Here is a 24,001-nt window from a genome sequence, read left to right on the forward strand (position 1 = left end):
CAGGAAGTAGGCTCATATCTCAGCAACGGTTTCAAGTATCAAAACCAAACTTGGTATATGGACTTGGGACCCCACCCTGAGGACGCACAATACATTTGGCGTACTCTGACCACTAGGGGCGCTATAATTAGCAAAACTTTCTCGGATCAACACCAAACTTGGTACGTGGACTTGTGGGCACATCCTGAGGACCTACTATAAATTTGGTGACGTTTGAACACTAGGGGCGCTATAATTAGCAAAACTTTCTCGTATCAACACCAAACTTGGTATGTGGACTTGTGAGCACATCCTGAGGACCTACACTAAATTTGGTGACGTTTGAACACTAGGGGCGCTATAATAAACAACACTTTCACCTATCGAAACCAAACTTGGTAAGTGGACTTAGGAACACATCCCAAGGACACACACACACAAAAAAAATTGAAATTAATTTTGGCTATTTTCTTCACATCTACTCTCTCTCTGTCTCAAACCCAGACACAAGCACACACACCCTCCTCTATGGTGGTCGTGGGGGGGGGGGGGGGGGTGTTCCATCTGCACACGCCCACTCTCCCATGTCATCTCTTTCGACCACTAGGGGGGGTGCTATAATCACAGGAAGTCAGCTCATTTTTCAGTAATGCTTTCATCTCTCTCTCTCAAACCCAGACACAAGCACACACACCCTCCTCTATGGTGGTCGTGGGGGGGGGGGTTCCCATTCGCACACACCCACTCTCCCATGTCATGTCTTTTGACCACTAGGGGGGCGCTATAATCACAGGAAGTCAGCTCATTCTTCATTAATGCTTTCATCTCTCTCTCTCTCAAACCCAGACATAAGCACGCACACCCTCCTCTATGGTGGTCGTGGGGGGGGGGGGGTTCCATTTGCACACGCCCACTCTCCCATGTCATGTCTTTTGACCACTAGGTGGGTGCTAGAATCACAGGAAGTCAGCTCATTTTTCATTAATGCTTTCATCTCTCTCGCTCTCTCACCCAGACACAAGCATGCACACCCTCCTCTATGGTGGTCGTGGGGGTGGGTTCCATTTGCACACACCCACTCTCCCATGTCATGTCTTTTGACCACTAGGGGGGCGCTATAATCACAGAAAGTCAGCTCATTTTTCAGTAACGCTTTCATCTCTCTCTCTCTCTCTCAAGCCCAGACAAAAGCACACAAATACTCCTCTATGGTGGTCACAGGGGGAGGGGCGGAGGGGGGGTTGTCTTTCCAAATTTCCAAAGCTTGGCCCCCACATTGCTGCTCGCAGCTTTAATTGGGGGCCAAGCAGCGAAGCTGCGAGGCAACCCATAGTGATTGTACGTATTCTTATTATTATTATTGGGGGCCAAGCAGCGAAGCTGCGAGGCAACCCCTAGTGATTGTACGTATTCTTATTATTATTATTATTATTACACATTGCCCATTTCCCAGCCAACCATACACTCCAGAGTTCTGAAATTTGGCACACTCATTCAACTTCAAATTTGCCCGAATCTATTAAATTTACAGACAACAAACCCCAAAACTCCAGCGCCACCAACAGGTCAGGCTGAATTTTTCTAAAAGTTACCCAGGTCTCAAATTTTGTCCATTTCTTACCAAACTTGTCACACATGACCTTCAGACAAGGCCACTCAAGACTTATCACTTTGTTAATAAATATTCAAAAGCGTTTGCCTGTCACAGCCAATCAAAGTTGGTGACGCACCAAAAAACAGCATGTGAACCTATTATCTATGTAACCAAAGAACCATACAGTAAAAAGTTGGGATATTTTGGTACACTCATTCTCCCTAAGCCAATGACCACATACCTCAATTTTCAGACCCCAGAGCCCAAAACTCCAGCGCCACCAACAGGTCAAAATTCATCAATTTTTCAACAACATTAATGCAAATAACTCTAAAATGCTTAGACCTATCAAGCTGAAACTTGCTCAGTACATTAACGCAATAGGTATAGCCCCACCCACCAATTAACAAGACTTTTCCACAAACGCTGTAGCGCCACCAATAGACCAAGGTCAAAACTTTCAAAAAGTTTCACAGGTCAGAGATTTCATCCGATTCTCACCAAACTTGTCACACATGACCTTCAGACAAGGCCACTCAAGACTTATCACTTTGTTAATAAATATTCATAAGCGTTTGCCTGTCACAGCCAATCAAAGTTGGTGACGCACCAAAAAACAGCATGTGAACCTATTCTCTATGTAACCAAAGAACCATACAGTAAAAAGTTGGGATATTTGGTACACTTATTCTCCCTAAGCCAATGACCACAAACCTCAATTTTCAGACCCCAGAGCCCAAAACTCCAGCGCCACCAACAGGTCAAAATTCATCAATTTTTCAACAACATTAATGCAAATAACTCTAAAATGCTTAGACCTATCAAGCTGAAACTTGCTCAGTACATTAACGCAATAGGTATAGCCCCACCCATCAATTAACAAGACTTTTCCACAAACGCTGTAGCGCCACCAATAGACCAAGGTCAAAACTTTCAAAAAGTTTCACAGGTCAGAGATTTCATCCGATTCTCACCAAAATTTGCACACACCATCTTCAGACCATGACTTATCATTGCATTGCTTTATGGAACAATTGACGGAAGTGCTCGCCTGTAACAGCCAATCCAAATTGGCGGCGAAGCCGCCACACAGGAAGTGAACCTATATCTCTGCAAGGCTTTCACGTATCAAGACCAAACTTAGAACATGGGCTCAGAACCCAATTAAGAGAAGCCTCAACAACTTTGGTGCCCTTTCACAACTGTGGGGGCGCTATAGTAACAGGAAGTAGGCTCATATCTCAGCAATGCTTTCACGTATCGAAACCAAACTTGGTATATGGACTTGGGACCCCATCCTGAGGACGCACAATACATTTGGTGTACTCTGACCACTAGGGGCGCTATAATTAGCAAAACTTTCTCGTATCAACACCAAACTTGGTACATGGACTTGTGAGCACATCCTGAGGACCTACACTAAATTTGGTGACGTTTGACCACTAGGGACGCTATAATAAACAAAACTTTCACCTATCAAAACCAAACTTGGTAAGTGGACTTAGGAACACATCCCAAGGACACACAAACACCAAAAAAAAATTAGAAAATAATTTTGGCTATTTTCTTCACATCCACTCTCTCTCTGTCCCAAACTCCTCTATGGTGGTCGTGGGGGGGGGGGGGTTCCACTTGCACACGCCCACTCTCCCATTTCATGTCTTTTGACAACTAGGGGGGCGCTATAATCACAGGAAGTCAGCTCATTTTTCAGTAATGCTTTCATCTCTCGCTCTCTCAAACCCAGACACAAGCACACACACCCTCCTCTATGGTGGTCGTGGGGGGGGGGGGGGGTTCCATTTGCACACGCCCACTCTCCCATTTCATGTCTTTTGACCACTAGGGGGGCACTATAATCATAGGAAGTCAGCTCATTTTTCATTAATGCTTTCATCTCTCTCGCTCTCTAACCCAGACACAAGCACACACACCCTCCTCTATGGTGGTCGTAGGGGGGGGGGTTCCATTTGCACACGGCCACTCTCCCATTTCATGTCTTTTGACCACTAGGGGGGGCGCTATAATCACAGAAAGTCAGCTCATTTTTCAGTAACGCTTTCATCTCTCTCTCTCTCTCTCAAGCCCAGACAAAAGCACACAAATACTCCTCTATGGTGGTCACAGGGGGAGGGGCGGAGGGGGGGTTGTCTTTCCAAATTTCCAAAGCTTGGCCCCCACATTGCTGCTCGCAGCTTTAATTATTATTATTATTACACATTGCCCATTTCCCAGCCAACCATACACTCCAGAGTTCTGAAATTTGGCACACTCATTCAACTTCAAATTTGCCCGGATCTATTAAATTTACAGACAACAAACCCCAAAACTCCAGCGCCACCAACAGGTCAGGCTGAATTTTTCTAAAAGTTACCCAGGTCTCACATTTTGTCCATTTCTTACCAAACTTGTCACACATGACCTTCAGACAAGGCCACTCAAGACTTATCACTTTGTTAATAAATATTCATAAGCGTTTGCCTGTCACAGCCAATCAAAGTTGGTGACGCACCAAAAAACAGCATGTGAACCTATTCTCTATGTAACCAAAGAACCATACAGTAAAAAGTTGGGATATTTGGTACACTTATTCTCCCTAAGCCAATGACCACATACCTCAATTTTCAGACCCCAAAGCCCAAAACTCCAGCGCCACCAACAGGTCAAAATTCATCAATTTTTCAACAACATTAATGCAAATAACTCTAAAATGCTTAGACCTATCAAGCTGAAACTTGCTCAGTACATTAACGCAATAGGTATAGCCCCACCCACCAATTAACAAGACTTTTCCACAAACGCTGTAGCGCCACCAATAGACCAAGGTCAAAACTTTCAAAAAGTTTCACAGGTCAGAGATTTCATCCGATTCTCACCAAACTTGTCACACATGACCTTCAGACAAGGCCACTCAAGACTTATCACTTTGTTAATAAATATTCATAAGCGTTTGCCTGTCACAGCCAATCAAAGTTGGTGACGCACCAAAAAACAGCATGTGAACGTATTCTCTATGTAACCAAAGAACCATACAGTAAAAAGTTGGGATATTTGGTACACTTATTCTCCCTAAGCCAATGACCACATACCTCAATTTTCAGACCCCAGAGCCCAAAACTCCAGCGCCACCAACAGGTCAAAATTCATCAATTTTTCAACAACATTAATGCAAATAACTCCAAAATGCTTAGACCTATCAAGCTGAAACTTGCTCAGTACATTAACGCAATAGGTATAGCCCCACCCACCAATTAACAAGACTTTTCCACAAACGCTGTAGCGCCACCAATAGACCAAGATCAAAACTTTCAAAAAGTTTCACAGGTCAGAGATTTCATCCGATTCTCACCAAAATTTGCACAGACAATCTTCAGACCATGACTTATCATTGCATTGCTTTATGGATCAATTGACGGAAGTGCTCGCCTGTAACAGCCAATCCAATTTGGCGGCGAAGCCGCCACACAGGAAGTGAACCTATATCTCTGCAAGGCTTTCACGTATCAAGACCAAACTTAGAACATGGGCTCAGAACCCAATTAAGAGAAGCCTCAAGAACTTTGGTGCCAATTGACAACTGTGGGGGCGCTATAGTAACAGGAAGTAGGCTCATATCTCAGCGATGCTTACATGTATCGAAACCAAACTTGGTATATGGACTTGGGACCCCACCCTGAGGACGTACAATACATTTGGTGCACTCTGACCACTAGGGGCGCTATAATTAGTAAAACTTTCTCGTATCAACACCAAACTTGGTACGTGGACTTGTGAGCACATCCGGAGGACCTTCACTAAATTTGGTGACGTTTGAACACTAGGGGCGCTATAATAAACAACACTTTCACCTATCGACAACAAACTTGGTAAGTGGTCTTAGGAACACATCCCAAGGACACACACACAAAAACAAAAAAAATAGAAATTAATTTTGCCTATTTTCTTCACATCCACTCTCTCTCTGTCTCAAACCCAGACACAAGCACACACACCCTCCTCTATGGTGGTCGAGGGGGGGGGGGGGTTCCATTTGCACACGCCCACTCTCCCATGTCATGTCTTTTGACCACTAGGGGGGTGCTATAATCACAGGAAGTCAGCTTATTTTTCATTAATGCTTTAATCTCTCTCTCTCAAACCCAGACACAAGCACACACACCCTCCTCTATGGTGGTCGTGGGGGGGGGGGGGGTTCCATTTGCACGCGCCCACTCTCCCATTTCATGTCTTTTGACCACTAGGGGGGCGCTATAATCACAGGAAGTCAGCTCATTTTTCATTAATGCTTTCATCTCCCTCGCTCTCTAACCCAGACACAAGCACACACACCCTCCTCTATGGTGGTCGTAGGGGGGGGGGGGTGGGGGTTCCATTTGCACACGCCCACTCTCCCATTTCATGTCTTTTGACCACTAGGTGGGTGCTAGAATCACAGGAAGTCAGCTCATTTTTCATTAATGCTTTCATCTCTCTCGCTCTCTCACCCAGACACAAGCATGCACACCCTCCTCTATGGTGGTCGTGGGGGTGGGTTCCATTTGCACACGCCCACTCTCCCATGTCATGTCTTTTGACCACTAGGGGGGCGCTATAATCACAGAAAGTCAGCTCATTTTTCAGTAACGCTTTCATCTCTCTCTCTCTCTCTCAAGCCCAGACAAAAGCACACAAATACTCCTCTATGGTGGTCACAGGGGGAGGGGCGGAGGGGGGGTTGTCTTTCCAAATTTCCAAAGCTTGGCCCCCACATTGCTGCTCGCAGCTTTAATTATTATTATTATTATTATTACACATTGCCCATTTCCCAGCCAACCATACACTCCAGAGTTCTGAAATTTGGCACACTCATTCAACTTCAAATTTGCCCGAATCTATTAAATTTACAGACAACAAACCCCAAAACTCCAGCGCCACCAACAGGTCAGGCTGAATTTTTCTAAAAGTTACCCAGGTCTCAAATTTTGTCCATTTCTTACCAAACTTGTCACACATGACCTTCAGACAAGGCCACTCAAGACTTATCACTTTGTTAATAAATATTCATAAGCGTTTGCCTGTCACAGCCAATCAAAGTTGGTGACGCACCAAAAAACAGCATGTGAACCTATTCTCTATGTAACCAAAGAACCATACAGTAAAAAGTTGGGATATTTGGTACACTTATTCTCCCTAAGCCAATGACCACATACCTCAATTTTCAGACCACAGAGCCCAAAACTCCAGCGCCACCAACAGGTCAAAATTCATCAATTTTTCAACAACATTAATGCAAATAACTCTAAAATGCTTAGACCTATCAAGCTGAAACTTGCTCAGTACATTAACGCAAAAGGCATAGCCCCACCCACCAATTAACAAGACTTTTCCACAAACGCTGTAGCGCCACCAATAGACCAAGGTCAAAACTTTCAAAAAGTTTCACAGGTCAGAGATTTCATCCGATTCTCACCAAACTTGTCACACATGACCTTCAGACAAGGCCACTCAAGACTTATCACTTTGTTAATAAATATTCATAAGCGTTTGCCTGTCACAGCCAATCAAAGTTGGTGACGCACCAAAAAACAGCATGTGAACCTATTCTCTATGTAACCAAAGAACCATACAGTAAAAAGTTGGGATATTTGGTAGACTTATTCTCCCTAAGCCAATGACCACATACCTCAATTTTCAGACCACAGAGCCCAAAACTCCAGCGCCACCAACAGGTCAAAATTCATCAATTTTTCAACAACATTAATGCAAATAACTCTAAAATGCTTAGACCTATCAAGCTGAAACTTGCTCAGTACATTAACGCAAAAGGCATAGCCCCACCCACCAATTAACAAGACTTTTCCACAAACGCTGTAGCGCCACCAATAGACCAAGGTCAAAACTTTCAAAAAGTTTCACAGGTCAGAGATTTCATCCGATTCTCACCAAAATTTGCACACACCATCTTCAGACCATGCCTTCTGATCTGATTGCTTTCTGGAAGAATTGACAAAATTATTTGCCCTTAACAGCCAATCAAAATCGGCGGCGAAGCCGCCACACAGACATTAAACCTATATCTCTATGGAAGCCATAGAACCATACAGTAAAAAGTTTTGAAATTTATCACACATATTCCTCTATGGCCAATGACCACTTTCCCCAATTTATAGACTCTTAACCTCAAACCTCTAGCGCCACCAACAGGTCAAAATTCATCAATTTCTCAACAACATTAATGCAAATAACTCCCAAATGCTTAGACCTATCAAGCTGAAACTTGCTCAGTGTATTAACGCAAAAGGCATAGCCCCACCCACCAATTAACAAGATTTTTCCACAAACGCTGTAGCGCCACCAACAGACCAAGATCAAAACTTTCAAAAAGTTTCACAGGTCAGAGATTTAATCCGATTCTCACCAAAATTTGCACAGACCATCTTCAGACCATGACTTATCATTGCACTGCTTTATGGAACAATTGACGGAAGTGCTCGCCTGTAACAGCCAATCCAAATTGGCGGCGAAGCCGCCACACAGGAAGTGAACCTATATCTCTGCAAGGCTTTCACGTATCAAGACCAAACTTAGAACATGGGCTCAGAACCCAATTAAGAGAAGCCTCAACCACTTTGGTGCCCTTTCACAACTGTGGGGGCGCTATAGTAACAGGAAGTAGGCTCATATCTCAGCAATGCTTTCACGTATCGAAACCAAACTTGGTATATGGACTTGGGACCCCACCCTGAGGACGCACAATACATTTGGTGTACTCTGATCACTAGGGGCGCTATAATTAGCAAAACTTTCTCGTATCAACACCAAACTTGGTACATGGACTTGTGAGCACATCCTGAGGACCTACACTAAATTTGGTGACGTTTGACCACTAGGGGCGCTATAATAAACAAAACTTTCACCTATCAAAACCAAACTTGGTAAGTGGACTTAGGAACACATCCCAAGGACACACACACACCAAAAAAAAATTAGAAAATAATTTTGGCTATTTTCTTCACATCCACTCTCTCTCTGTCCCAAACTCCTCTATGGTGGTCGTGGGGGGGGGGGGGGGTTCCACTTGCACACGCCCACTCTCCCATTTCATGTCTTTTGACAACTAGGGGGGCGCTATAATCACAGGAAGTCAGCTCATTTTTCAGTAATGCTTTTATCTCTCGCTCTCTCAAACCCAGACACAAGCACACACACCCTCCTCTATGGTGGTCGTGGGGGGGGGGGGGGTCCATTTGCACACGCCCACTCTCCCATTTCATGTCTTTTGACCACTAGGGGGGCGCTATAATCATAGGAAGTCAGCTCATTTTTCATTAATGCTTTCATCTCTCTCGCTCTCTAACCCAGACACAAGCACACACACCCTCCTCTATGGTGGTCGTAGGGGGGGGGGGGTTCCATTTGCACACGGCCACTCTCCCATTTCATGTCTTTTGACCACTAGGGGGGGCGCTATAATCACAGAAAGTCAGCTCATTTTTCAGTAACGCTTTCATCTCTCTCTCTCTCTCTCAAGCCCAGACAAAAGCACACAAATACTCCTCTATGGTGGTCACAGGGGGAGGGGTGGAGGGGGGGTTGTCTTTCCAAATTTCCAAAGCTTGGCCCCCACATTGCTGCTCGCAGCTTTAATTTTCTTTGTTTTTCTTTATGATTAAAGTACCATCTGATTCTGATTCATTCAGCTATTGGGCACTATAGCTAACACACCAGTGTAGTTAAAAATATATATTTTTTTCATTTCTTACTTCTTCAGAAATGAAGGCATGAATAAAAGAATGAATGATACATGGCTTACAAAGCTGTTATAATCTTGATTAACCCTTCTTTTATATAATCAAAAGTAGGATGTGTTTTGGAATACGCATAATACATACAGGATAAATACATCAATAAATAAATAAATAAATAAATAAATAAAACAAACAGCACGTAGACACGAACAATAAGCACCTGGAAGTGTACCAGTGTAGTAGCAGATAGTATTACATAAGCCATTGAGTCAATATGACACACTTGCAGATGGCACTTCAGGTCTGAGACAGTGTTCAATCCCTCTCTCACCGGCGCAGAATGTCTCTGGTAGTTGTTAACTACATTCACTCTCTCAAGCAACCACCGTTACATTATATAACACTTTCCCGAAGGCCCTGTGGACACAGTCATACTGTATAGTCATTGTCATGTGAAATACAAATTAAATTCACTTCTTCAAATATCTGGGAAGAAATTATGCCCCTCCAACTTGGTTTATGTATTCACTATGGTATAGTGTGCAGAATCACAAAAGAATTCAACCAACAGTATTTCCACATCATCCTATTTGGTTTCAGTATGGTTATATGTTGTACACAGTTAAGCCCATCATTATTTGTATATGACACCTTTTCAGTTCATACAATTTCCTGAATAATCAAGAAAACACAAAAACAGCCTTTTCCCCATGTATTTCCCTAGCACAATGTAATGTATTTTGTCTTGTGCTTCTGTAATTACCAAGCAGAAGAAACCCAGAGGCCTATAGGCATGGGTGTGAATCATTGGAGGCTTTAACTGTATGTTATGTAGGTCTACACTCTAACAATCCCCCCTTATGTTACGTTCAACTGAAGTTATACAGTCCCCTCCAAAAGTATTGGAACACATGCTAAAGTTGACAGATTCTTTTGGGGTTGATCTTAAATGAAAGAAATGAAGGAAATATTCAACCTTTAAGGGTATACATTTTCTTTGTGAATGAAAAATGTATTGTAAACTAGAAATGTGCATGTCCGAGGACCTACAAGAGTGGGCTTGCAAAAATGCTAACTATGCTAACCAGGTTGATCAGCGAACTTGGCTAATGATTTCTATTAGTTATGCTAAAAATGCTAATTATGCTACCAATGCTAGCTAAGCTAAAATGCTAACCAGGTTGATTAGCTAACTTCGCTAATGATTTCTAACAGTTTTGCAAAAAATGCTAACTATGCTAACCATGCTAGCTATGCTAACAATGCTAAGCAGGTTGATTAGCTAACTTAGCTAATGACATCTATTATGTCAACAATGCTTAAAAAATAGGGCTGCAAAAGAAAAGACCAAAAAAAAATATTTCCCCATTCAATTCAATGGGGAAACGCCTCTGGTGGAGCATGGCGGAACTACAAGGGTCTAAAAACGGGAATACCGGAAAAAACGACAACCGGCAGTCATCCGACATTAACAAGCAACCTACACCGGATCGGGCCTGATTTTTTTGTGTTTGAAGCGCGTCGATAGCTCAAACGCTCTAGGAGAAGAGGCGTTCTCAAAAAATGGCTGACAGAGAACAATAGATGGGCTTGCCTTGCAGCAAGCCCACTAATTACAAAAGTTTTCCTTAAAATACAGGGTCATAATAATAATCAGTGTTTTATTTCAGTTAGCCTATTAGCTGGTTTGGATTGCATTGAGCTCAATGGGAATGAAACTAATGGGCTAACTGAAATCTCTTGGTATGGTGAAGGGTATGTGTTGATGTGGGGTTATTTTAATTCCAAAGTTTATCTTTATCAGGGTGCATAGAGTCCTGGAGACATGAAATAACTGCCATTTAAAAAAATAAAACAGATAAAAATCTGCTAGCCTCTATGAGTATTTTAACACATATGGTTAACATAGGCGTTCCAATACTTATGACCCCTGTATTTTAGGAAAACATTGATTTATTTCCAATACATCAAGAAAACTGATGTCCTTACAGGTTGAATATTTCCTTTCCATTTTTTCATTTAAAGCATTAAGATAAATTTCCAAAAGATGATTATATATTGTCAACTTTAGCATGTGCTCCAATACTTTTGGAGGGGACTGTAAATGATCATATATTACAGTTATATTGCATTGATTCATCTATTCATCTCATTGTTGTCCAAAGCAACTTCTAGTAGAGTTAAATATCAATGCTCCTATATAAATCCTCAATGCTTATACCTTCCCATCAGGCACGCCATTTGATGTACACACTGTTGTTGTTTTTTGTTCGTGAGGAATGAGGAATCTGGAAACTGGGTTAAACTACAAGATCAACGGGGTTAGGTAGTGCAATTGCAGAGATGTAATGAGTACTAGTGCAGTGGTTCATGATGTATGAATATGATCTTTGTTATTTGGAAAAGTGAGTAATCTCTAAGTTCCCCAAAAGAACAAATTGTTTTGACAGCACAAGAACAATCATGTACCACACCTTGTGTCTTTGGTTTTGCATACGTTGATGATGACACAAACTGTCTTCACTGATTTTCTAGTTCAACAATAGAAGTGGATTTCTCGTAAGTTGCATGATCTCTGATTCATCATCATATTGTACATCTATAGTGAAAAAACTGAACACTGAAGCATGAATCCTACCTATGTCAAATCCTTAGTTGACTCGAATGTCTAACAATCATTTCAGATCAGAAGAGTACAGGCTGATGTTGAAATGTAAAGGACACGTACAACAATCATCCTGCCAATCATGATCAAGCTCATATCAGACATCAACAGCCTCTTTACATAACCCTATGTACATAATGTCGATGCACTATATGTCCTGGGCTAACCTATGTTTCTGTGGTGGAAAAAAAAAACAGGCCACAATAATCCCAATTCAGGTTCTAGCCTTGTCGGAAAGCATGAATTCCTCAAGTGAACCCTCTATCATTTGGAGCATTGCCTTCAATCTGCAATACATATCATTAAGATATAATAAAATAAGTGAAAGATAAAATGCATAAATATAAAATAAACAATCAAAATATATGATAATGAATAGCTAAGCACTCTTTTTCTTATCTCTGGAGGCAGCAAGGTGGCACAGATCGCATGTTGTTCCAAGAACCTCTCAACCATATTGTACACACAGTTCCATGTACCTGGTTGTAACGTAACAGTACTCAAAAGATTCATTTCAGCACCCTTACTATTTATCAGGGCTTTTAATGACCATTTTGAGATAACAGAGGACTTTCCCCTCATGCCCTAGTTCGGATCTCCCTATAACAAGACCATCTGAAAAGTGGCCTGTGGGTAATTTGAGTTTGAGAGCCCTGCTTAGAAGCCCTAAGAAGTTTCACTTCCTAAAGCATAAATTCCCATCTACAGTTTATCACAAATATTCAGCTATAACAGCCCATCTGATAGTAATGGAAGAAAGCTTGTGGAATGATACCAAGCCTGTGCTGTTCTGCAGAATGACTCGTGCCTTGTGCAACGCTGTGCTGAGTCGAGCCTCTCACGAGAACGTGCATCCCTCAGAACCAATTTGGCACCGTTTCTACCGGACCTCGTGGGAGCTTTAAATGGATCACGGGTGTGACAAGCCACTGTAGCAACACAGCGCACCTTCAAGACATTTTTTTTTTTAGGAAGGAACTGAGGTGGAACAGAGGAACAGAGGGGATTTTTTTTTATTATTATTATTATTTGTTGGCACAAAATGATCTGGAAGGTCAGACGCGTTGCCGTTGACACCACAATGCAGAGAACGTGTCACTTAACATGCAGCACCCACCCAGGGGTGAGCGCGTTCAACTCACAATTTGGGGAAACGGCTGTATACTCCCTCACTGCTACATTTTACATTTGTGACATAAAGCATTCTGTTAAATTCAGTTTTTTTTTTCTTTTTTTTTTAAATTTATTTTATTCATTTATCTTATTTTAATTTTTGATCTTTTACTTTTTAACCACATTCTTTATGTGTGATTTTTATGGTACATCTGTAACTTTATTTATCTTTTTTATTGTTTTATTTTTCTTACTTACTTATTTTCCTCTCAGTATATGATTGTATTGAAGCACTTTTAATTGATGACATGCACTTTCTTATGCTTTTATTGAATGTTTCTTATTATTTGCTGGTAAGCATTTATGCCTCCTCATTATTTGTGCTGTTGTACTGTTTTTTCAATTTTCTGTAAAGCACATTGAACTGCCTGGTGTAAGAAATGCGCTATACAAATAAAACTGCCTGCCTGCCTGCCTGCCTGCCTGCCTGCTAACAGGAGCAGGGAGTGGGACTCAAGGGAAATGGATGGACAATTGATTGAGAGATAACGAAGGAGGAAGGAGTAATTAACAACATGAAGAAAAGCTGTATTGTTAGCAAACACGCGTGTAAGAACAGTGTGCTTGTGCTTGTCTATGTGCCAAAGGAGACCCGATGTGTGTGACTGACTGAATGAAATGATCAGAGACATAGAAATAGAATGAGAAAGAGAGATTGAACAAGTAACAGAGAGGGAGAGAGAGAGAGAAAGAAAAAGAGTCTCATCGTGACACATAAGCACCTATTTGTTCCACTCGTTACAGCTAATACACAGCAGCACGTCTTCTTAGGTCGAGAAAAAAGCGAAGGCGTGCTCTCCTTTAAATAGTTCACTCGATTTGCCGTTTTCACGAGGTTGCCGCAGCCCTCGGACAAACGAGTCCCTTGAGTTCACCGGCTCCAACTGTCAGGAGGCTGCGATCATTCAACCTGCTTGAAACGCACATCACACATGCTCTGGCCTCGGCAGAGGTCAGGAATGTCCCCTCTTCTCAGGTTAGGAGCCTCCCTCACCTTGCGCTTCTGCAGGACAAGCATGTGACCTTTGACATGACAACCTGAGTGACCTCATTCCACTGGACTACAGCGTCTTGCGTGCTCATTTTCTTTGCGTTGCCCTTTGGTGCTCTCGACGCGCTGCCTTGTGTGTACCACAGATTTGTGTGAGTGCTTCCCCTTGGGCATGGTCTTCTCCATCTAGCTCCCTCATCTAACCTTTACGCTGTGCACGCATACATTAGGTTCTACATATCCCTGTTTGAAATGTAAGTAGCACTACCCTTGATTAGGTCAAACAGCGACTCAGGTCGTCTACGGGAGGCTATGACATTTGGTCAGTGCACTGCGAGCGTTTGTTTACTTTTCTAAAAATGTGGATATTTACACACGCACACAAAACAGTAAAAACGGAAAAGCTTTAAGGAAAATAGTTTGAGTATAGAGTTTGTCAGATTTGAACATATCTCAGGTATGTTTGTGTAGCTAAGAGTATCAGGTGAGTTCAGTCTTGAATGCCTGGGCCTGGTCTGACAACAGCTGTCGTACCTCTCTCTCTCTCTCTCTGTTGTACCTATGCCAAACAGGTGTGGTAGAGAGTAAGACGTGAGCAGTATACTCACCCCCCTATCGTACTACCACTGAGACTTCCAGAGAACATGGCTGCATATGATGCTTATTATTCTTTGCCTGAAGTAATATTACACCATATATACACACATGCAAACCAATGCTAGACACAAAGGACAGCACTCCAAATGTCTCTCTCTCTCTCTCTCTCTCTCTCTTTCTCTTCTCACGTCAACTCTACTCAAATGATTTAAAAAACACACACACACAGACAAATGTGCATGTTTGCACTGAACACCTTTGCCAGAGACAGCTGTGAGCTATGGGATGACTTGCATAAAACAGCACACAGGGCTTGGTTACATAATGATGCCAACAGGCAGGCAGGCAGGCAGTCAGGCTGGAGCTAACCGAGGGGCCAAAGGCCCACAGAGTGAGTCATTCACATTTATTCACCACCCACGGTGTGCACCAATCATAGCCTGGCCTTTATGGCGGTCTGGTGACAGACCTGGTGCTTTCACAGTGACACAGTCTCTCTCAAACCGTCATCACACACACACACACACACACACACACACACACACACACACACACACACACACACACACACACACACACACACACACACACACACACACACACACACATACACACACAGAATGACGTTGGCTGACTGTTATACACTTACTGACTGACACTCTCTCACTCACATACACTCTCTCTCTCTCTCTCTCTCTCTCTCCCTCTCTCTCTCTTCTCTCTTTCTCTTTCTCACACACACACATGAACACTCTTTCAGGTCATACTTAACCCCCCCCCAACTGGCTCTGTTTGCAAATGTACATTTTTGCTGGGCGGCTTTTGGTCCTTGGCCGAAATCACTGCTCTGCAAACTGTGCCGAGAGTAACCAGATTACATGTGAACCTTTCTGTGGCCTTGTACGTTCTTGTCCAGTCTCCAAATTATTTATCTCTCTCTCAGCATCAAGGGCCTTTAACCTGGTCTATGCTTGTCTTTCTTCATGTTCTGAGTATCAGTGTGTGTGTGTGTGTGTGTGTGTGTGTGTGTCTTCGGAGGACCAATAAAGACAATTCTCCACAGAGAGGCTTTGTTTGAATGCGTAATCAATTGCGCGCATGCTTTCACGTGCCTGTGTGGTCTTGTGATGTGTGATGTGTTATCTGTGTGTGTGTGTGTGTGTGTGTGTGTGCGTGTGTGAGTGTGTGTGTGTGTGTGTGTGTGTGTGTGTGTGTGTGTGTGCGTGTGACCTGCATCTCTTTTGTTGGTTTGTCTGAAAAGACGGGTTTTGTCGGCCTGACACAAAGAAACTGGTTAAATCACTTTTTCTGAAAAAATGAACAGTTTCACTGGCCTTTGAGGCCTTTCCCTTATCACCCCATCTCCTATCCGCCCTAACTATCTTTCTCGCTCTGTGTCCTTCACCCTCATAATGAATCTGAGCCATCTGTGTGTGCGTGTGTGTGTGTGTGTGTGTGTGTGTGTGTGTGTGTGTGTGTGTGTGTGTGTGTGTGTCATCCCACCGCCATTCAACAGACATGATAAGAGGCAGGCAGATTACATAAAGGCTATGCTTGCCAACAAGTTCAGAATGGGGGGTGGGGGGGCTGAGTGTGTGTGTGTGGTTGTGAGTATGTGAGAGAGAGTAAGACCGGCAGACTGTGTCTCTGAGCCATGTACATGTGTGTGTGTGCCCGTGTGTGCCCGTGTGTGTGTGTGTGTGTGTGTGTGTGTGTGTGTGTGCGTGCACGTCTATGGTCGCGGCATTGCCCTCATTCTACAGGGAGATGAGAGGCGAGCGGCACTGGGCTTTCTGTTTCTTCACACCCCTCTGCGATTGGACCCCAGCCTCACCCCAGTGCCTTGTGGGATGCTTGTGGCATCAACACCCGCCTCGTTGTTACAGTAACACCTAACCCACTTTCTAGACTCTGCAGTCTAGAGTGTCCTCAGTGAGTGTCCGTTTGTGTTGTATATTATATTATTATTTCCATACGGACTAGACTTGGTGTGGATGCCAATCTCCAAAAGGAGAATTTCATCATGTTTTCATCATTTAAGGTCATGCCAGTTGTGTTCCCTTGGACGCTTCGCGTCAGAGTCCTGTTCGCCCTGTCGGTACTTATTTTCCTATAATGGCCGGCGTCCTATACATTATCCCTTATTGTGATGTCATTATCGCAATGTTAAGTCTATGGGGAAATTGGAATAGTTCAAAAGGTATAAAAGGTACAAAGTTGAAAAATACAAAGTACTTACTCTATGTCCTAAGTAAGACCTACTGTAAGCAACAAAGTTTGAATGAAGTCTCTACATTAAACAGTTGAATCTGCATTAACTGCATTAGAAGAAGAAGTTGCCTGTAGTACAGTGAATTTTCGTGCATTTTCATGCACTGTAATAAGAAAACTTGGAATAACAGTACAGTGCATTTTCATGCACTGTAATTAAGCAGATAGAACCTTATCATTCCAATGGGATGAAAGTTCGGTCTCACTGAAAGACTGGGACAGAGTTGAAAATGTCCCCATTCCTGAACAATCAGAGTTGAAAAAGTATGACGGGACCTGGCAGGACTGCATAACAAAGTCTAGGCTACAAGCACTCACTCAGCTGCATCCATCTGCCACATTCTAACTGAAACCTTGGTGTTAAACATTAGCAGTTTGAGTATGTGGACAAAATGTGTTTCCCCTTATTTCTACATCGCAGGGCAAATCACATTATGCCTTATTTGATGTATTCAGTTGTTTGTTTAGTCTTTTTGCATTACAGGAGGTGTGTGAACTTGCATGCCTTTATGTCTACTCCAGAAGCTGAACGAGTCAAGTGAATTGGTGAATGGAACAATCTAACACAGTTTTTGGTCTTTTGGCAGCACAGTTTGTCCTGTGGTCTGCACCTCAGAGTCAGCGCTGAGCAAACATCACCTGGATATTACTGTGTCAAGCACTCAGCACACACACACACACACACACACACACACACACGAGTGCATGCACACACACACACACACACACACACACGAGTGCACACACACACACACACACACACACACACACACACACACACACACGAGTGCACACACACACACACACACACACACACACACACACACACACACACACACACACACACACACTCACCACGCACATACCACACACACAGACAAACACGCACACACACACACACACACAGACTCAGGGGCCTCCATTACATAACATTATGCTTCAACAACGCAATGCCGTTTTTTTTTTTTTTTCTTTGAATGTAGCCTACACACTTGTCTTGCTGAAGCAAAAACACACGCACACACACATAAAAAAAAAACACCAAACACAGACGTGCACATATACAGTACATATTGGAAACAAAGCCTGAATGCTTCTGAAAACATACAACAAACACACATGGAAGTTCTCTGTTCTCTGTTCTCTTTTCTATTTCATAGAAAGCGAGAGCAAGAGAGAGAAAGAGAGGTTTAACACCTGTCAGTCCTCAACCCACCGAGAGAGAGTTGCTGAATCATACTTGACTTGTGTGGTCCTTCCAGTGCGGTCTGCATTAGCCAACTGAGATCAATTACTGTAACACATAAATATAGGAGCGGCCAAACTACGCCAGCTTGATCTTATAAGAACAAATGCAGCTCCCATGACTTGGCCATGTGACTTTATCAGATGATACGGCTCGTAGTGGAAGGCCCTCTCACGTGAATAAAATCTTCATCAAGGCATCAGAAAACACGATTTCACAGTCCCCGAGAGCTCGCAAACTCACATGGCATCGGTGAGTCGTCTACTGTAACTGGCATGTCAAGTGACGTTAGGCTACACAGCATGTGTGTTAAACATCAACCCGTGTGCCGGTCACACACTTTGGGAATACACGCATGCTTTGCTATGCATGTTGGGACACATAGGAAAAGAGGAAGAGACGATATGGATGGTGTAATGTGATGGGATGGTAAATGGTAGGATAGAGTAGATTTCTGAAAGAGGAAGAATAGAAGACAAGTGTGGAAAGGAAGACAAGTGTGGGAAAATGATGATTAAAATAGTGCAAGATAATAGAAGTAGTAGTAGAAGTAGTAAAAGTAGAAGAAAAGAAGGAGGACGTGGAGGAGGTGAAGGAGGAGTGGGAAGAGGAGGAGGAGGAGGTGAAGGAGGAGGAGGTGGAGGAGGAGGAGGAGGTGGAGGAGGAGGAGGAGCAGGATGCCTGTGACAACAAAGAGGGTAACACAAAAGAAGACACTAAGCACAAAGGAGGACCGAAGGGTCGTCGACTATCACTGTCACGCCGCTTGTGTGTGCACTAGTGCGTGTGTGTGTAGGTGTGTGTGTGTTTGTGTGTGTGTGTGTGTGTGTACTGTAGGTGTGTAGGTGTGTGTGTGTGTGTCCGTGTGTGTGTGTGTGTGTGTGTGTGTGTGTGTGTGTGTGTGTGCGCGCGCGTGTGTGTGTGTGTGTGTGTGTGTGTGTCAGCGGTGGGAGTTCATAAAGGTTCAAAAGGGAACTCTGCCCCACTCTTTCTTGCTTTCTCAGACATTTGGCACACATTTAGCCTGTTCCATAAGCAACTCTGAACTGCGGGCTGTCATAACAGTTACAGCCTGTCATAAACTCAGAATCATGTTTTCTTTGTATGTGCCGTGTGTGTGTGTGTGTGTGTGAGAGAGAGAGAGAGATGACAGTGTGAGATAGTGTGTGTCGGTAGTCCTACAGGAACATTTTTATTGATTTTAATTGGCCAGCAAACACCGGACTAGCCAGGCAAACAGCTGACATGCTAGCATCACACCTGCACACAGAAGCCCTATTGGCTGCTGCGAAGGCGTGCCGCCCTTAGGCACTTCTCAGAACTCTGCGAACACTGGCCGCCCGGCTACAGTAGCTGGGATACTGGGTCACTGTTGTGGGCTACATGTGGCTATGACGGACAGCAGGGCAGTGTTGACATATGACATAGAGAACATAGGGAAAACATCCCACTAAGTGACGGTGGAATGAAAGGTGTTTATCGGACTTCCTACAATAACAATATGCGCATGTGCGTATGCGTGCACCTGTGTGCGCGCGTGTGTGTCTGTGTGTGTGTGTGTGTGTGTGTGTATGTTTCTGTTTAGTGTGTGCCTTGTCAATGTTATTCTTTTTACCTGTTCTGAGGTTACATGTGTGACCTTCTCAGGCACGTTGTCACTCTTATCTGTCAGCCCTCCTCTCAAAGTCTTGAGGATGAATAAGCAGAATTCTAACTATGGCTGCACACATGGTTACAACAACCCATAACAACATGCAGTATAGGTAAACATACACAACCTATGCAAAGCTCATGCAGGTCTCAACTTCTGTATGTTGACTTCATGTCAACTGAAAGTTTTCATGTCCTCCACTACCAGTTGATCCTATCTTTATAAAATTATTTATTTTATTTTATTGACATTTTTAGAATTAACACTATTCAGTTCCATTCGAAACGTACATTGTAATACACTGGTTTTTTGTTTCTTTTTTCAAATTTATTTTGACCGCCTGTATTACGTGTGAGCATTAAAGCCCATTATATAGATAACAAGTCAAATTACACTCCCAGATATCACTTGATCGCTACCCAAGATTTATTATAGGGATTTGATTATGAAGTTGTTCTGATAGGCTATTTATTAGGAAGATGTTCTAATAGTTGCCAAACAGGGTGTTCATGCCAAGTCAAAATTGTAAAATGTTCTGTACCGAGTTGTTTACGAGGTTACACAATGATGATAATGTTAATAATGTACTGTAACATGAGTAACTATCCTAGTTTTTTTTCCCATCAAAAGAAGATAAACCTTGCCGATTTGTTTACGCGAACGGCAAAGTGAGTCACAAAGCATTATAAAACGGAAATATACCTTGTTTTTGTTTTTGCTGTAAATCAAAGAGCCCATTGCCCGCAACAGGTGCGGTTATCCTGTCATAAAAATTAAGTGATAATTGATTAGATATTACGAAATACACCACTGTGTGTGTGTGTGTGTGTGTGTGTGTGTGTGTGTGTGTGTGTGTGTGTGTGTGTGTGTTCGCAACCTATCTGCATGATGGTTTGTTTATTTTTCTGAAAGTTATCATTTTGTCCCCGCTCTGAAGGCTACTTGACAGAGGAAAGTTTGCCGTCGGTCTCTACCCCACTGCGCTGACGTCAAGGGAGGTGTGTGCGCCCATCCAAAAAGGGCGAGTCTCTATTTGCGTAACCCGTGGGGGTGGGATCGACAGAGGGCATGGGGTCTATAAATGAACCGGCTTCGCCAAGGTTCTTTTAAGATATCAGGAATTCCTCGATAGAGACTTCTAAAAACACAATAAGGCTCCTTAGCTTTTCAACAAACGCGCTTTAACTCATTTTGAGCTACGACTTTATTCTTTCTTTGTTTATTTATTCTTGTGATCGAAACGTCCGAGCACGCCGCGAGTAAAGTGACTCAGAGTTAATCTTAGAGTCTTAAGAGTATAGCCTAAGTTATTTTGTCTTTGAGAAGAAGGATTTTGAGGAAACGTGAAAGATGCATCCCGAAGAGAACTCTGGGTAAGTGAAACTAAATAATTCATTTAAAACTGCTTTTTGTGCAGTATCACATGAAGTTCATGGTCGGATTTGACATTTGGGGTGCAAGGTTGCATCATTCCGCGTGTCTGTAGGCTGGCACACTACCTCACTTCCTCCGGCTGTGTGGACTTTCTAGGGTAGCACATGGTAGGTGTCTGCGTGAAGTAAAAGAGCGGTTATTACGCTACCTGGAGACGCATATAGCCTATAGCGATAACCCTTGACTTGACTGGTCACAAACTTCCGTTCCATGACTAGTGTCCAAGTTGTTGCGTGCGTTTTTACGGTTATCTACAGTATGTGGGCTGCAAATAAGGAAATGATGGGTCCCTGTATAACATGTGGCCTTTCAGACACCTGAAATGCCATATGTCACACCTTGACCATGACTATATTCGCCAGTCAGTCTATTGGCAGTGAGCGTGACAGTCTGACCTTAGCTCGTGTTACAGTGTTGCCAATTTGGGGATCCCCGTGGTCGTGGGCGTTTCGAGCAAGTTGCCTTTACCAGTGGGGGCAAAATCTGAAATCATAAACTTCTGTAGGCTAGCTACAGGTCTACGAAGGCCTGGGCCAATTTTAGAGACTCCCTGCTGAATGTTGCATAATTTTTGGACTGCAAGCAAACTCTGAACTGAAGATGACCGGACACGTTATCTAAAATGCAATAAAACCGTGTGAAAACATTGATTTATCAGGGAATGTGTATTTGGGTGTTTTGACCTTTATGTTAAGTTTGTTGACATTTGATTTGGAGTGTAATGTAACTCGGAGCCCGGGCGGCCATGTTCCTCTCTGGCCATGGCTCGATAAGGGAATGAATGAACGAACGAATGAATGAATCTCCGCTTCTCTCTCAGGTACAGCTATGAGGACTGCCGTGCCACAGCTGACTGGCTTATGGCCCAGATGGACGTGCGCCCCCTGGTGGGTATTGTGTGCGGTTCCGGTCTGGGAGGACTCGCTGAGATGCTGAAGGACCAGGTGGCTTTCAACTACAAAGACATCCCCAACTTTCCCCAGAGCACAGGTCAGTTTGTGTGTCTGTGTTCAGATTATGGCCGTCAGCACACTGTGACTAAGCGACTGTGATTTGTGTCTGTGTTGTGTTTTGACGGTGTGTTTCATGTTTATGGTCTAGTTCATGGCCACGCTGGTCGACTGGTGTTTGGGACCCTGAAGGGAAGGGCATGTGTGTGCATGCAGGGGCGCTTCCACCTCTATGAAGGCTACGCCATACAGAAGGTGAGTGTCTTAGACACACACACACACACACACACACACGGTCATATACACACTCCACTTCAGTTCAGTCAACAAATAAATGAATTTAATAATTCGATTAGTAAGATAAGAATATATTGTCAACTTGTCAATAGTATTTGTATTATTATTATTATTATTATTATGTGTTGTGCCATTATTATTAGTATCAGTCCTACTCACGGTCCCTTTGTGCCTCAGATCACCCTGCCCATGCGGATCTTCAAACTGCTCGGTGTGGAGACCGTGATCCTGACCAACGCAGCTGGTGGCCTCAACCAGGACTACAGGGTGGGCGACATCATGATCATCAAGGACCACCTCAACATGCCTGGCTTCGCAGGCAACAACCCACTGGCTGGCCCCAATGACGAGAGGTGAGTCAGCTAGAGCAACATTCTAGAATGTTGGGATGAATGAAGGAAGAAACTTCAGGGAGCCTACTCTGTGAGGATGTTGTAGGTCCCAGTACAAGTGTTGGTTTTCTAAGCAAGGGTTGAATCGTAACTCTGTCGTCTTATGTTTATTAAGCGTGCCATCACTGGGCCCTGAGAGGAAGTCATGAACATAATCGACCGGTTAGACTCGATGTAGTCAGCTTTATTGTCACAACACAAATAAACAACCGCTACAACTAAACTCCGTTTTCCATCCAGCCAGCAGCATAGGTAATGCCTCAACTGCACTTCATGTACTAAGACAGTTCCTGGCCGTGGGTGTTTAAACCAGACCAGAAATGTTCGACTTCCCTGGCATTCAGTGGCACACGTGGATCCGGAATGTTATGTCTTGCGGCCCATTTCAAGGTCTTAACAATGGGGGAAGAATGTCCTGTCAGAGTGAAAATGCAAATACAGATAGCAAAGTTAGGACTCGTTGTAAATGTGTGGCCTGCGTGTCGATGGGAGTTTCTCACGAGAGACTTTTACACTTCAGCTGTGTAATTCCCAGCCTGTTGGCTACCCCTTATCAAATTAACCAAGACCTCAAGGTCCTGAGTATCCGATCCGAGGCGTTTTCCATTAAGCAGGCACAAGTCAAGTAATTAAAACAAATATATGCGGAGAGACAAGTGATGCTTGTATGGCTGGGAGAAAAAAATCTAGTATTGATGCCAAAAACTATAATGACGAACCTTAGCAGCCAGATTCTGGTGGAATTCTTTGGCATCGTGCATTAAAGCGTAACTAGACCAGATCTCATGACTCATTTCATGATAATTAGTCTCGGAAAGTATGCCATACCTACAGTATGTGGGTGTGTAGCCCTTGGGCAACATGAGATGTATGCAAAAAAGTCCAAGTCATGCAGTCTAGCCCTTGATGGATGCTTTTACATTCCTATGTTCCTATTCCTAGTTCCTCAAGCCTGTTGTGTAATTTGAAGAAAGAATGAGTAGGCCTTTGGTACTGAATTTAGCTTTTTATGGAGGATGAAGTTACAGCAGATA

General features: G+C 43.3%; 1 protein-coding gene across 1 annotated transcript in view; it reads left to right on the top strand.

The window, feature by feature from the left end:
- Nucleotides 1-20,993: 20,993 nt before the first annotated feature.
- The window catches only part of pnp5a (purine nucleoside phosphorylase 5a), a 5,438-nt gene continuing 2,430 nt past the window's right edge, over nt 20,994-24,001 (top strand). Inside the window, 4 exon segments of the mRNA XM_062516319.1 lie at nt 20,994-21,267; nt 22,149-22,318; nt 22,430-22,533; nt 22,753-22,928. Of these exon segments, the coding sequence (XP_062372303.1) occupies nt 21,245-21,267; nt 22,149-22,318; nt 22,430-22,533; nt 22,753-22,928 (473 nt within the window). The 5' untranslated portion in view covers nt 20,994-21,244.

The sequence above is a fragment of the Sardina pilchardus genome, chromosome 16 (assembly GCF_963854185.1).
Source record: "Sardina pilchardus chromosome 16, fSarPil1.1, whole genome shotgun sequence".
NCBI classification, from domain to species: Eukaryota; Metazoa; Chordata; class Actinopteri; order Clupeiformes; family Clupeidae; genus Sardina; species Sardina pilchardus.